This window comes from Xenopus laevis, chromosome 4S (assembly GCF_017654675.1).
Source record: "Xenopus laevis strain J_2021 chromosome 4S, Xenopus_laevis_v10.1, whole genome shotgun sequence".
Lineage (NCBI taxonomy): Eukaryota > Metazoa > Chordata > Amphibia > Anura > Pipidae > Xenopus > Xenopus laevis.
In genome coordinates this window covers 15397654-15410977 of record NC_054378.1, presented here as the reverse complement: position 1 = coordinate 15410977, position 13324 = coordinate 15397654, and the positions used below count along the sequence as shown (strand labels likewise).

At 45.8% G+C, this 13324-nt stretch overlaps 1 protein-coding gene across 3 annotated transcripts in view; it reads right to left on the bottom strand.

Annotated features, from left to right (window-relative positions):
• lrp4.S (LDL receptor related protein 4 S homeolog) overlaps nt 1–13324 on the bottom strand; it is a 49915-nt gene that overhangs the window by 13753 nt on the left and 22838 nt on the right. For all 3 annotated transcript variants that reach the window (XM_018260258.2, XM_041560973.1, XM_018260257.2), the window contains exons 2-12: nt 7124–7270; nt 6883–6999; nt 5816–5929; nt 4397–4513; nt 3386–3514; nt 2940–3059; nt 2642–2767; nt 1779–1904; nt 1549–1683; nt 1149–1274; nt 101–331 (exon numbers count right to left, since the gene is read on the bottom strand). In XM_018260258.2, the coding sequence (XP_018115747.1) occupies nt 101–331; nt 1149–1274; nt 1549–1683; nt 1779–1904; nt 2642–2767; nt 2940–3059; nt 3386–3514; nt 4397–4513; nt 5816–5929; nt 6883–6999; nt 7124–7270 (1488 nt within the window). The remainder of the gene's footprint in view (nt 1–100; nt 332–1148; nt 1275–1548; nt 1684–1778; nt 1905–2641; nt 2768–2939; nt 3060–3385; nt 3515–4396; nt 4514–5815; nt 5930–6882; nt 7000–7123; nt 7271–13324) is intronic.

Here is a 13324-nt window from a genome sequence, read left to right as displayed (position 1 = left end):
ACAGAGAAGAACAAGGTCAAAGCAGGTTCCCTATCTTTGGCATTCGGCTCACATTATAGATAGTAATATGCAATCTCTGCCATTCCCATCTCCCACACACCTGGACTTTCAAGACCAGTAGACACCACCTCTTCCACATTGCTGCCATTGAGATTGGCCCTCATGATACGGTCCAGAGTGACATCAGACCAGAAGACCAGCTCATGCTTGTGGTGGAAGTCCAAGGCGATGGCATTTTCCAGGTTATTGAGGAGCAGAGTATATTCAGAGCGGTGAGGAAGGACCTGTCGGATGTCAATTCGATTGGCAAAGAGTAAAACTGGCTCTGGTCCTAAAGGATAGAGAGAAGAGAACACCAAAAAGGTCAAAAGAGGCAAAACATAAGAGCTGCAGGAACAATTGTGGTCAACAAGTGGTCTTTTGGTTTTGCTGTCTTAAGGTGGGATTTTGTGGAAAGATCCACCAATTCGATAGTAGATCTAGGGACAAATGATTAGATTATCTCAATTTGGTTAACAATGTTAGATCCAAGATCCTGAATATACTCTGATCTTGGATCTAACATTGTTAACCACATTGAGATAATCTAATCATTTGGCCCTAGATCTACTATCGAATTGGGCCTATGGAAACTTTTTAGGAGTGGACTGCATCAACATGCCCACTGAACAAGATTTTCAGCCAAATTTCAATCCATACATATGGATTGAAATCTGAGATAAGTTGCCAACTTGATCTGGAAGGCCCAAGTCAGCAGCTTTTTGCAGCCTGTGTACCGCTAGCCATCCTAAAAGCCCAGCTTGAAGGTCAGCACAAGTTTTGGGGTGAACGTCGTTTTGATAAGTTCTTGTTAAGAGTGGAGGAAATCCTGGCCAAATGTTGGACTTCAAAGGTAGGATAAATCCGAAAACCACTGCTTTAAAGAATATATCTTGTTGGTTAAATTAAAAACATGAGGAAATGCAAATGAGGCCAGATTTCATACCAGTATACCAAGAGTACCTGCATTATACAGACTCCTCTGGGCCACAAAACCAGCTCTTTCACTTGGGTTGGATAGTAACCCCACACCTAACCATAGGGAAGACAGTCACCCAGCAGCAGTTAGAACAGGAACAGTTGGACATCCCTGGATTGGGGTATCTTACCAAGGGCCTTGCAGCTTCGTTTGTCCGGACGTAATTGGTATCCAGCTTCACACGAACACTGGAAGCCACCCTGGGAGTTAATACAGCCCTGGCTACAGTAGCCTTCCTCAGCGCATTCGTCCACGTCTGAAAGGCCAAATCTTGTTAGTGATGATAAACAAACCCATAAATATCCTACCCTGCACACAAAGGATGAGCAAATAGTAGTGTCACCATAAAGAGTAATATTCACACTAAGAATAGGGAAACATGGGAAACAAAAAGCTTGGCTTTTTTTTATGGAGTCGCAAAACATGGAGCTGTAGCATTAGCGTTTGCCAAAGGTATAGTACAATAATTTGTCAAAAAAAAAAACAAAGCTCCTGGGAGAAACATATTTTAGATTTTTATCTAGGCTCACCCTGACAAGATCTCCCATCCTCCCTCAGCCTGTACCCCGTCTGGCACGTGCACTGAACCAGTCCTCGCACCGTCTGACACTTTTGTTCGCAGCCTCCATTTTGGTGGTCGCAGTTTTCGTCTCCGGTGCGTGGCCCTGAGGATGGAGGGTGAGAGATGAATGTTAATAATGGTGGATATAAACAGTGGGTGATGGATTTACAGTAGAAATGGGAGCTGGGAAGAACTTACGGCAGTTTTGATGGGGGCTTTCGTCACTGCCGTCCCCACAGTCATTCACTCCATTGCATAGTTTCCGTTGCCCGATGCAGCGCCCATTACTGCATAGAAACTGGTCTTGTGCACACTGAGGGGAGCCTTCCGAATAAAGAAAGCCATATGGGTAAGTCTGGACAGAACATACAGGGAACATGTTATCCCATTCCTGTTCCTCTAATCCTACTAAAAGGCTCAGGACTCTCATACAGAACCCCAAAATAACACTCAGTATCACTGCACCAAGTTGGACTCTCAAGGAGAGGATGACCTCTGGGTTATACCCAGAGAGAAGCAGCAGGACTCTCTTTTATTCCCTTTCCAAAAAGCAGCTGGCTTCGTTCTCAAGAATAGGTTGGGCCTCAGGTTTATGACTTTTTGAGGATCAACTGGCCTTTAGGTCATGCTGTTTTGAGGAGCAGCTGGTCATTGCACCCTCTGAACATAGCTGGTTTTGCAACTCCATAAGGCAGCTGGGCCCTTGTTCATGTCCTTCAGTTGACTTCTTGGTCATTCCCATTTAAGGATTAGCTTTGCATGGTTTTGCTTTTGCTGGTCTCATAGTTTATCTGTTTTGAACCCAGTAAGAGCAGCTGGCCTCTTGTTTGCGTCTTTCCTAGGATAATCTGCCTTTTCTCTGTTGCCCCTGCTGGCCTCTACTTCATGCCCTTTTAGAGGATTAGTTGGCCTCTCTCTTCCACCCTCTATTATCAGCTCCTCTTTTCAATACCTGTTTCCTTCATCAACCTCTTTCAGTCTTCATTGTCTCTGCCCATCCACCCCATCCTTTCAATCAAATTCTCCCCAGGTATATCCGTTGTGTATCTCTTGCCTCTTACCAGTTTTCTCACAGCCTCTCTCATCACTGTTATCTGAGCAGTCGTCCTCCCCATCGCATCGCCACGCAAGTCGGACACAGCGACCTGAACTGCAGCGGAACTGGTCGGCCGTACAGATGGAAGTCGCTGGAATAAAGCAAATACAGAATGAGCTCCCATATGGATCCACTCTATGGCTGATGCCATCAAAAAGAATCCCGCCACCACAATCTTGACCACCAATAGCTGGGGAGCAACAGGTGGCCCCCAAATCCCACTCTATTTGACCTGTATGCTAATGGTAATGCTAATGGCTTACTGCAGTTCTTCTCATCCGATTGGTCGTCACAGTCAGAGTCACCGTCACAGCGCCACCCAGAGTTAATACATAAGCCACTGTTGCACATGAATTCTCCAGACCTGCAGGGTTGGTGTGAGGCTGCAAGTTTTGAAAAATAATTCAATTAAATGTATTTATATAGAGCAACAATCAGCATGATCCTGCCCTAAGGCACCCTCCCAGTTGCACCATAGGCACATGCCACTGCGGTTTAAGTAAATTCCATCTGCTACAGAAATCTGTACTACTCTTCTTCTCTAGGCTGCTCTCTTTCCACTGGTCAGGCAGGGTTGGTTCTGACAGAAGCAAGTGTAGGCGTTGCTCCATTTAATTTATCACTAACAGCAGCGTACAGCTGGTTGATAGAAATTAGGCCACCAGAGATAGCATTTTGACATTAAGAACTGCTTTAAAGGATCACTTACAGCAGTCTGACTCATCAGACCAGTCGCCGCAGTCATCATCACCATCACAGTGATAAATATCCAGGATGCAGCGGCCATATGCGCACTGAAACTCCTCCACGCTACAGCTTGGAGCAGGGATATCCGAGGCTGTGTGAGACAAGGGCAAGAAGAGCGTAAGATGGTAGAACAATCCTACTGGGCTGGGATCTGTGCCCCTGTGACATAATGTTCTGTTATACAGATATCTAGAATCTCATCCATAAAGCAGGACATGACTGCTGCTTCCACTGTGGATCAGATAGGATGTGTGCAGCCACTGGGACAGAATGTTCTGTTATATAGATAGCTAGAATCTCAGCTGCCATAAAGCAGGGCAGGACTGCTGCTTCCAATGGGGATCAGATAGGATCTGTGCAGCCACTGGGACAGAATGCTCTGTTATATAGATAGCTAGAATCTCAGCTGCCATAAAGCAGGGCAGGACTGCTGCTTACAATGGGGATAAGATAGTATCTGTGCAGCCACTGGGACAGAATGCTCTGTTATACAGATAGCTAGAATCTCAGCTGCCATAAAGCAGGGCAGGACTGCTGCTTACAATGGGGATCAGATAGGATCTGTGCAGCCACTGGGACAGAATGTTCTGTTATACAGATAGCTAGAATCTCAGCCATAAAGCAGGGCAGGACTATTGCTTACAGTGGGGATCAGATAGGATGTGCTAGCAATTGCTACTGGAAGGCCAGAACTAGTGATGGACAATTTTTTTTCGCCAGGCTCGAAATTGAGGCGAATTTCCGCGTTTTGCCACTGGCAAATAAATTCACGAATTTGCCACAAACATTTTTTTTTCAATGTTTTTTGATGCTGGCGACAGTACAGACGTCGGCAACAATTAAACGCCCATTGACTTTAATTTGTGTCAACTGAAATTGTCGCCGGGGTCAAAATTTGAATTCCGTTAATTTTTCGGGACAAATTTGTTCATCACAAGCCAGAACCTAAATACAGAGAGGCAATAATACTCACGGCACGACTCCTCATCAGATCCATCCTTACAGTCAGTGTCTCCATCGCAGAACCAGTGCTCAGCGATACAGCTCCCATCTGCACAGCCAAACTCCTTCTCTGAGCACTTCCTCATATCTAAGAGTAAAATATGTCAGTCAGAACCAGCTGTCACCCCTGCAAATGCCATTAATCTAAGGGGAAGTTATATGGGCTAAGCAAGAAAGTGACAAGGCATGCTATTAATGTTTAAGATGGGAGCAATGGTAATTACTGGGAGTTTTGAGTTCTGACCAGAGCACTGTCTGCAAGGAGTGTGATTGTTCTCCCAATGCTTCCATGGGTTTCCCCCGGGTAATTTGCTCCCGCACACCAAAAACATCCAGGCAATGCCCAAGTCCCACTAATTTTAAGGAAAAGTCAAGGCTGCTTTCCTAGAGCGTTTCTTGATTGACTCACAAAGAAATCCCTGCTCTTTAGAGCCTTAATTTGGCACTTGCTCATTTCCTGCAGCCATTGTTCATTTCCAGTTGAGTGGCTGGAAGTTTCCCATTGTCAGAGACAATATTCTCAATTACACTCTAGTTACACTGACTGTCAGATTTAGTTCCCGGCAGCGGCGTAACCAGGAAGAAAACAGGTTAGCTGACTCCCCAACTCAACCTGGCAGCCACAATCTCATATACCCATGCTGCCCTGCTCCAGTCAGACATGGGCAAGTTGGGCACTACTATATAAGAGATCCTGGCACACCAATTCAGGTTTGGTCTGAGTTGGAAGAAGGAGGGCTCCATTGAGACATGCATCCACCAGCATTCCCTAATTTATTAAGTTATGGGTACGTCTACCCTCCCCCATCTTCTCTCCTCATGAATCCAGCATTTCTAAACCCAGGGAGTGGTGTATTCATGGGGCAAGCTGCAGTCTCTGCTCAATGTTGGACTGGGGTGTCGGGACACCTGGAAAAAACAGGATGAACCCTGGCCTTCATGGGCCCTGCTGACCCATGTTCGCTCCACTGCCCAGATCTAGGCCCGCTCCTCTGCCTGACCCAGAATCTCTACTACACCTGGACCGCCCCTCTCTCTGATCATAGGAGGAAAGGGAGGTAAAAATGTACAGTGTGTTCAGGGGGTGGTGGGTGTCGGGCCCTTGAAGTCAGCTCCTGTGGGCCATGAATGTCCCAATCTGACCCTACCGCTGCTCTTTGCTGCTCTTTATTTTATGAACTTTGCACCCTACCCTGCACTTCAGTAACACATGGACATACAGTATCTCAAGCCATTTTATACGCAAGGATTTTGTCCTTTTTGATGGGGATGTCCCACTGAGGATCAAAGCTTCATAAAGAATTTCTTTGCCAGTGACAATGTCAGAGTTGTATTGCAGCCAATGGATGAAATCTCACGTAAAATCAATAGAAAAGGAAGTAGTTTTTACCGCACTGCTCGTCGCTATTATCTCCGCAGTCGTTGTCCCCATCGCAGTGCCACAGGCTTCGGATACAGTATCCATTCTGGCACGAGAACTCGTCCTCCTCACATTCCCGGGGTGCTGCAGGAAGAGCACAGATACTACTTTGTATAATAGTCCTGTGAACACCTGAGGGCCCATACTGAGTGTCTCCACGGGCCCCACGGTATTTCAGGAGAAGCCTGTACTTACTTTAAAGGGACAGTGTACATCTATGTAATACTCGGGTGCCCAGGTGCAGGCCGAGCAGCCAAAGTGATATTCGCGATGGATTTGCTCGAGTGTGAACCACCAGCGGGCCCCAAGGGGATGCGGACCCTGGTGCAATTGCACCACCACACCCCCGGTAGTTTTGCCACTGGTACTTTGTTTAATATGAGAACACTAAATAGGATTGGTTTGAAAATGTATTCTCCCTAAGGGCAGAGACACACGGTTAGATTCAGGGAGCTAAGTCGCCGGTGACTTCTTTGGGGCAACTAATCTCCCCGAACTGCCTTCTCCAGCCTACTGGCGAGAATGTAAATCGGCGGCGGGATGGCACTCGGATCGCTTCTTTTTCCGAAATTGCACAATGTTTCCTCACCAGGAAACTACAGACGACTTCTGAAAACGAATCGCTCCAAGTGCCATCCCGCCGTCGATTTACATTCTAGCCGGCAGTTTGGAGAGATTAGTCGCCCCGAAGAAGAGGAGATTTGTCGCCGGGCGACTAATCTCTCCCAAATCTGACGTGTGTCTCTGCCCTAAAGTAAATTTGTTTCCCCCTTAAACTCCCCTCTTTAAACAAGGTAATGTGTTTCAATGGCATTAATGAGCTATGTAAAAACAAACCCCTCCTAGCCTTAAAGACACAAAGGGCTCATCTGCAGACCGGAAATTTGTTTTACTTTCTTCTCTCACTCAACCATGGACTCAGAAGAACCAGGAAGTGAAATGGTTTCATTTTCTCTTTTAGCAAAAATCTAGGGGTTTACACTCTTGTTTGGCTGTGAGGTTGCTACTTCTCATTCCCAAGTAGTTCCGAAACTTACGACAGTCTTGTTCATCGGAATCGTCCTCGCAGTCATTGTCGCCATCACACACCCATGAGCGTCGGATGCACTTTCCATTGTCGCAGTGAAAATCCAGTGGGGAGCAGGTGGGCAGCACTGCGGGGAGAGTCAGGGTTTTACAAGCAATGGACACAATCAATATTTTCCATCCAGAGATGTTGTACTACATATCCCAGCATCCTCTGAGAGATGCACACCCGATTGTTGTCCCATGACTTACTGCAGCCATCTTCGTCGCTGTGGTCGCCACAGTCATTGTCCCCATCGCACTGCCACTGCGCAGGAATACACGTACACTCCCCAAACGCACTGACGGCACACGTGAAGTGATTGCGGCCGCAGGAGCATTCCGGTGAGCTGGAGACCCCTGAAGGAGCAAAAGGGGACATAAAGAACTCTATATACTCTGTGTGTTTTCTGTGTAACATGTTTCTGGATAACATGAGGCTCCCTGGAAATAATATTCATCAATACATGATGATACAAACATATACTATAAAAATGTGGGGAACATAAACTGAAAGCAGAATAGGAATTTCTATATTTTCCCCTTTTAATAAAGGACCAGTCACATCAAAATATGAAATTGTTTTAAAGTAATAAAAATATAATGCAGTGGTGCCCTGCACTAGTAAAACTGCTGTGTTTGCTCCAGAAAAACACAACTATAGTTTATATAAACAAGCTGCTGTGTAGCCATGGGGGCAGCCATTCAAAGGAGAAAAGAATCAGGTTACACAGCAGATTGCAGATAAGCTCTGTCGAACATAATGGAGTTATCTGTTATCCATTATTTAACCTGTGCCATTTAGTCTTTTTTCACTTTCCGCCATAGCTACTCAGCAGCTTGTTTATATGAACTATAGTAGTGTTTTTGAAGCAAACAGTTTTACCAGTGCAGGGCAACAGTACATGATATTTTCATTACTTTAAAACACTTTAATTTTTTGGTGTTACTGTTCCTTTAGGGCAGAGACACACGCTCAGATTCAGGGAGATTTAGTCGCCCTGCCTCTTCTTTGTGGCAAATAATCTCCCCGAACTGCCTCGGAGCACATCGTTTTCCAAAGTGCCCGAAGTTTCTTCTGGAGATTTCGGAAAACAAAGCGCACCTATTGCCATTCCACCGCGATTTACATTCTAGCCGGCAGTTTGGGGAGATTAGTTGCCCTGAAGAAGAGGAGATTTGTCACCGGTTGACTAATCTGCCCGAATCCGAGCGCGAGTCTCTGCCCTTAATAAGCGTCAGACTTCAAAGACTAAGAGCCTCATTTAATTGACACTGCAAGTTAACTCATGACCCGTATCCCTTTCTTCTTTTTTGTTTTCAGCACCCCCCCCCCCACACCCATACTGGGTATTATTGGGCATTACTTTGCATCACCGGGTATATCGCTTCACCACTGGTCATTACTTGGCATCATTTAGCATTACTGGGCATTGCTCCACATTACTGGGCATCACTGGGCATTACTGCCCATTACTGGGCATCACTGTGCATTACTGGCTATTGCAGTGCATTACTGGGCATTGCTGCACATTACTGGGCATCACTGTGCATTACTTGGCATCACTGTGCATTACTGGCCATAACTGCACATTACTGGACATCACTGCACATAACTGGGAGTCACTATGCATTACTGGGCATCACTGTGCATTACTGGGCATCACTGTGCATTACTGGGCATCACTGTGCATTACTGGGCATCACTGTGCATTACTGGCTATTGCTGTGAATTACTGGGCATCGCTAGGCATTATTGGAAATCACTGGGCATTACTGAGCATCACTGGGCATTAATGTTTAAGAATATTTCACAACTGACTGATTTTGCCCCCTCAAGTATAAAGGTTACAGTATTTATTACAACATTTCCTTAATGCACTTATTACATTATAGTATATTATATTATCATTCCTCCCAACATTCTGAAAATAGAAAGAGAGACAAAACGATTTGCCACTCAGAACGTAGTGAAAATTTTTGACAACGCCCATTTTGTGGCCACTCCCCAATTTTCATGTTCATTTTACAAAATTTGGCAGGTTATGAAAGTTTGAACACATTTCTGTGGTTTTTATGTTATTATAGTTTTGCTAATGAAGGTGAATTGCCCTTTAAGCCGCAAGTCACCGTTTGCCCAAGAGACCTGCTTATCTTAAATTGTTACAATTCTTTCTTTGCTTATCTAAAATTGTTACAAATGTATCTAAGTGCACCTGCCACATATTCTGGGCTCTCTTAAAAAGCCAATTAAGTTTAAGAAACTTTGTATCTTTTTCTGGCTGTTCAATGCAGGAGATCAAAGAAAAAGTTGGGGCATTTCAGTAACAATCTGGGACTGCGGGTTGTGCTGTCAAAATAGGGACTGACCCAGGAAAACCGGACAATTGGGAGGTATGTGTTATACAGAAATTTTGAGCACAAAGCGGAGCATACACGCATACAGCCCAGTGGTGCACTGGTTAAAGGGGGGGGGCTGAGAATGATCCTGACCAGGGCCCTATATGTATACAGTGTGTATGTGCCACCTCTGTCTGTGTTGGTTTCTTCCTTCACTCCTGCAAATTAGAATAAAAAATTCAAGATCTGATTGGTTGCTATGAGCAACTGCTGATTATTTTTTTCAACCCTGCTCTCACGCTAAGGCCAAGTACGGCCGCTATGAGACGGACAATGCCGTATAGCCGTGTTCCTTTGCATAGGGAATTTCCTTTTATACACAGGTAGCAGAAATCCCTTTGTCGCCAGGGGCTTAACAAGGTCTGAGAGTTGTAGTTCAGCAGCAACTTTTATTTATAATAACCCCACTGTCCATATAGGACATGTCTGGCCTTTTAGGGCAGAGATAGACAATGCGATTCGGGGAGATTAGTCGCCCGGCCACAAATCAGCTATTCATCGGCGCAACTAATCTCCCCGAACTGCCTCCCCTACCTTCCCGCCGGCTAGAATGGAAATTGCCGGGGGGATGGCACTCGGAGCGATTCGTTTTCAAAAGTCGCCCGACATTGCCTAACGAGATTACTTCAGAAGACTTCAGAAAACGAAGCGCTCCAAGTGCCCTCCAGCCGACGATTTACATTTTAGCCGGCAGGCAGGAAGGGGAGGCAGTTCGGGGAGCAGTGCCGGGCCAGTTATGTCTTTTGCCCCAGGCAACCCAGATGACCGTTGGCAACTTAGGTCCCCACCGCAACCAAGAACGCTCGTGCATAGCCGCGCGTAACCGAGGATGCGATTGCGTAACCAGGGACACGCGTGAGTAATTGTGCGTATCGGTGCGCAACCGAGGACGCGTGTGCGCAACGACGTGCAGCCGAGGGCGCACAAGTGTGGTCGTGCACAAAGCACTTCGACTTCACAGAGCGCACCCACTTTTCAATGTGGTAACACTTCCCGGACTATGGGTAGGCTGCATATAAGGTAAGTGCCTGGCACCCCCAAGCTTTGCACCCTAGGCATGTGCCTCTTGTGCCTACCCCTAGTTCTGGCCCTGTCGGGGAGACTAGTCGCCGGGCAACCAATTTCCCCGAATCACAGCTTGTGTCTCTGCCCTTATGGGCCTAGAGTTGCTGCCATGCACAGCCTGAGGTTTCTATAACAAAGTCTCCAGGGAAAATCCTCCACTACTTTTTTTCAGAAGTCGCCACCCACATTCCATATAAAATCGCAACTGACAGTGACCCACTTCACTTACCCCTGGTCCCTTGCCCTTATCAGACACTGCCCCCTCCCCCCACACAAGCACACACATGTATTGTTCCTGCAGGACAATGTCCCTTTTATAGTCTGCCTTTCCCCAGTCTCTTGTGCTGCGACACGGAGGGGAAGGGACACCGCCGTATGGGCAATACACAGTAAATTATTTGCACTGCCAGATAAAGCAGCCTGGCACTGAGCCCTGTATAAAAGCAGAGATAAAACAGTTCATGCCACTGACTTTAAATTGTATGAAAAAATTTAAATAAGGGAACATCTATATATGTCTGTTATAGCTAGAATCTCAGGTGCCATAAAGCAGGGCAGGACTGCTGCTTACAATGGGGATCAGATAGGATCTGTGCAGCCACTGGGACAGAATGCTCTGTTATACAGATAGCTAGAATATCAGCTGCCATAAAGCAGTAATGTACTTTACCAACAGTGATTCAAATATTAGTAAAGGGGATGGAATATTTGGGAGATCTGACACCTGCAGTAGCACATCTTTACTTTAAAAATCAGTACAAACGGGGGAACCTCAGGGAGGAGCCCAGATCACAGCATACTACACTGCACTTGACAATCACATCATCTATCCCTATGGGCTTGTTCTGTCAGCATTCAGGGCAAATTCACTCCCTTCTTCAGAATTATTAAAGGGCACCTGGAGAGGGAGGGGAACATAAACCAAATTGAAGCCGCCCATTCTTCCAGTAATACCAGTTTAAAACAAACATATAGTAGCAGCAATAGGGGTGCTTCCGAAGCTTGGTTCCAAATAACTAAATATGGAGGGGGCATATTGGAGAACATGAAAAAAAAACAATATGTTTGCTGGGAATCACCAGTTTGGGACATTCTATCTTTGGAGATCAATATCACATCCCCTGACTTTAATATTCACCTTAAGAGAAGTAGAAAGTTGGCAAACCTTCACACAACCCTACTGGCTCATCCCATTATAGTGAGTGGGAAGAGCCAGTAGCACCATCAAAACATTTATTTTGGGTGTGACTATGAGAAAGTATGAGCCAAACTGCAATTACCTGAAGAAGTCTCTGTAGTCAAAACATAGGCTTTGGTCTATAGGTGTACACCTAATGACTGTGTAGGAAGGTTACAGCAGAAGGCCAAGATGGTGACAGTAGGCCTAGTTGATGACAGTAGGTCAAGGTAGAGAAAGTCGGGTAGGGTTAGATAGTAGGGTAAGATAAAGACAGTAAAGCAAGATGAAGACAGTAGGGCAAGGCAAAGATAGTAGGGCAAGGCGAAGACAGTATTACAAGGAGAAGACAGTGGGGCAAGACGGAGAAAGTAGGACAGGATGAAGACAGCATGGCAAGATGAAGTAGTAGGGCAAGGTGGAGAGAGTAAGGCAAGACGAAACAGTAAGGAAAGGTTAGAGACAGTAGGGGGAAGATGGAGATTCTACTGCAAGATGAAGACAGTAGGGCAAGATGGAGAGTAGGGCAGGGTGTGATAGTAGGGTAAGATGGATACAGTAGAGTAAGGTGAAGACAGTGGGGCACCATGGAGACAGTAGGGGCAAAATAGAGATTGCAAGAGCAAGACAGAGACAGAACGGCACATTGGTGTCAGTAGAAAATGATGGAGATAGTAGGACAAGACTGCAACAGTATGTATAAAACAATAATATGGCAAAAGTAGCATTATACAACAGAAGAGCAAGTTGGCAACATCATTGTTAACCAAACTGCACTCTTTCAGCTGAAACACAACTCCGAGTAGCCTTAAAAGCCAGATGTTGGGGTGGAAGCTGTACTTCAACAAAAGAGTAAGGTCCATAGGTCAGAAAGTCCCAATTAAATAATGCTGGGGCTACACTAAATCTGCCCCGCCACTAATAAAGATATCCAGTTTCCATTTCCCTGAATAAGACAAATAAAATGACCTGCTTAGTACAACACATGGAAATATTTGCCCGGAGCCAGTGGCAGTCACTGAGCCGCGTATTATTGTCACACAGAGCTGGAGTTCTGATAACCAGCAGGGGGCCACAGCGAGAGACTGGGGGGGGGTTATAAGAGGATCCATTGTGAGCAACACTGCAGGTGCTGAGAGTTATTGTGGGAAGGGGAGAGAGAAGTGCACTACGTAGACAACACAACCCTAACCTTCACTACACAAACACACAACAGGGGCAGCATCTCCAGAAATACATACAAAGTGAAAAGTGTTTCTGTTTTTATTTGAAAAGTGAAAGTCCCCCCACCAATTCCCTTCCCAGTGAAGTGTAAAGAAATAAGCAGAGATTGTGCAAGGCCTCTTTATACAAAGACAAGGAGTCCCCTACTGTTCCTGGTCCTGCATAGCCAGGCTCCTAGGGTCTCCTTTCTGAAGCCGCTTATTATCTGCTCCAGGGGTGAGCAAGGACTAAAACATTCCCACAATCCCCTGCTGGGGAAGATTCGCCCCGAAGCACAGTGGGAGAACAGAATGGGAATGGAGGGGGTGAGATTACATGGCAAGAGAAAATAAAAAAAAGAGGGGGGCATGGAGGAAGAAAAAAAGTGGAGGGGGCTGCATATTTGTGCATTAAGAAGGAATAATTGAGTTAATGCAGAGGAAGATATACTGGCTGGGAAGTTCTTTTATAGAACATCAATAAAGCAAAGCGTTCACCCATACAGCAATCGCCAGGCCAGCCAACTCAACAATTAAAGGGGGTGAAGAGTTTCCCTTATTTCTCCCACC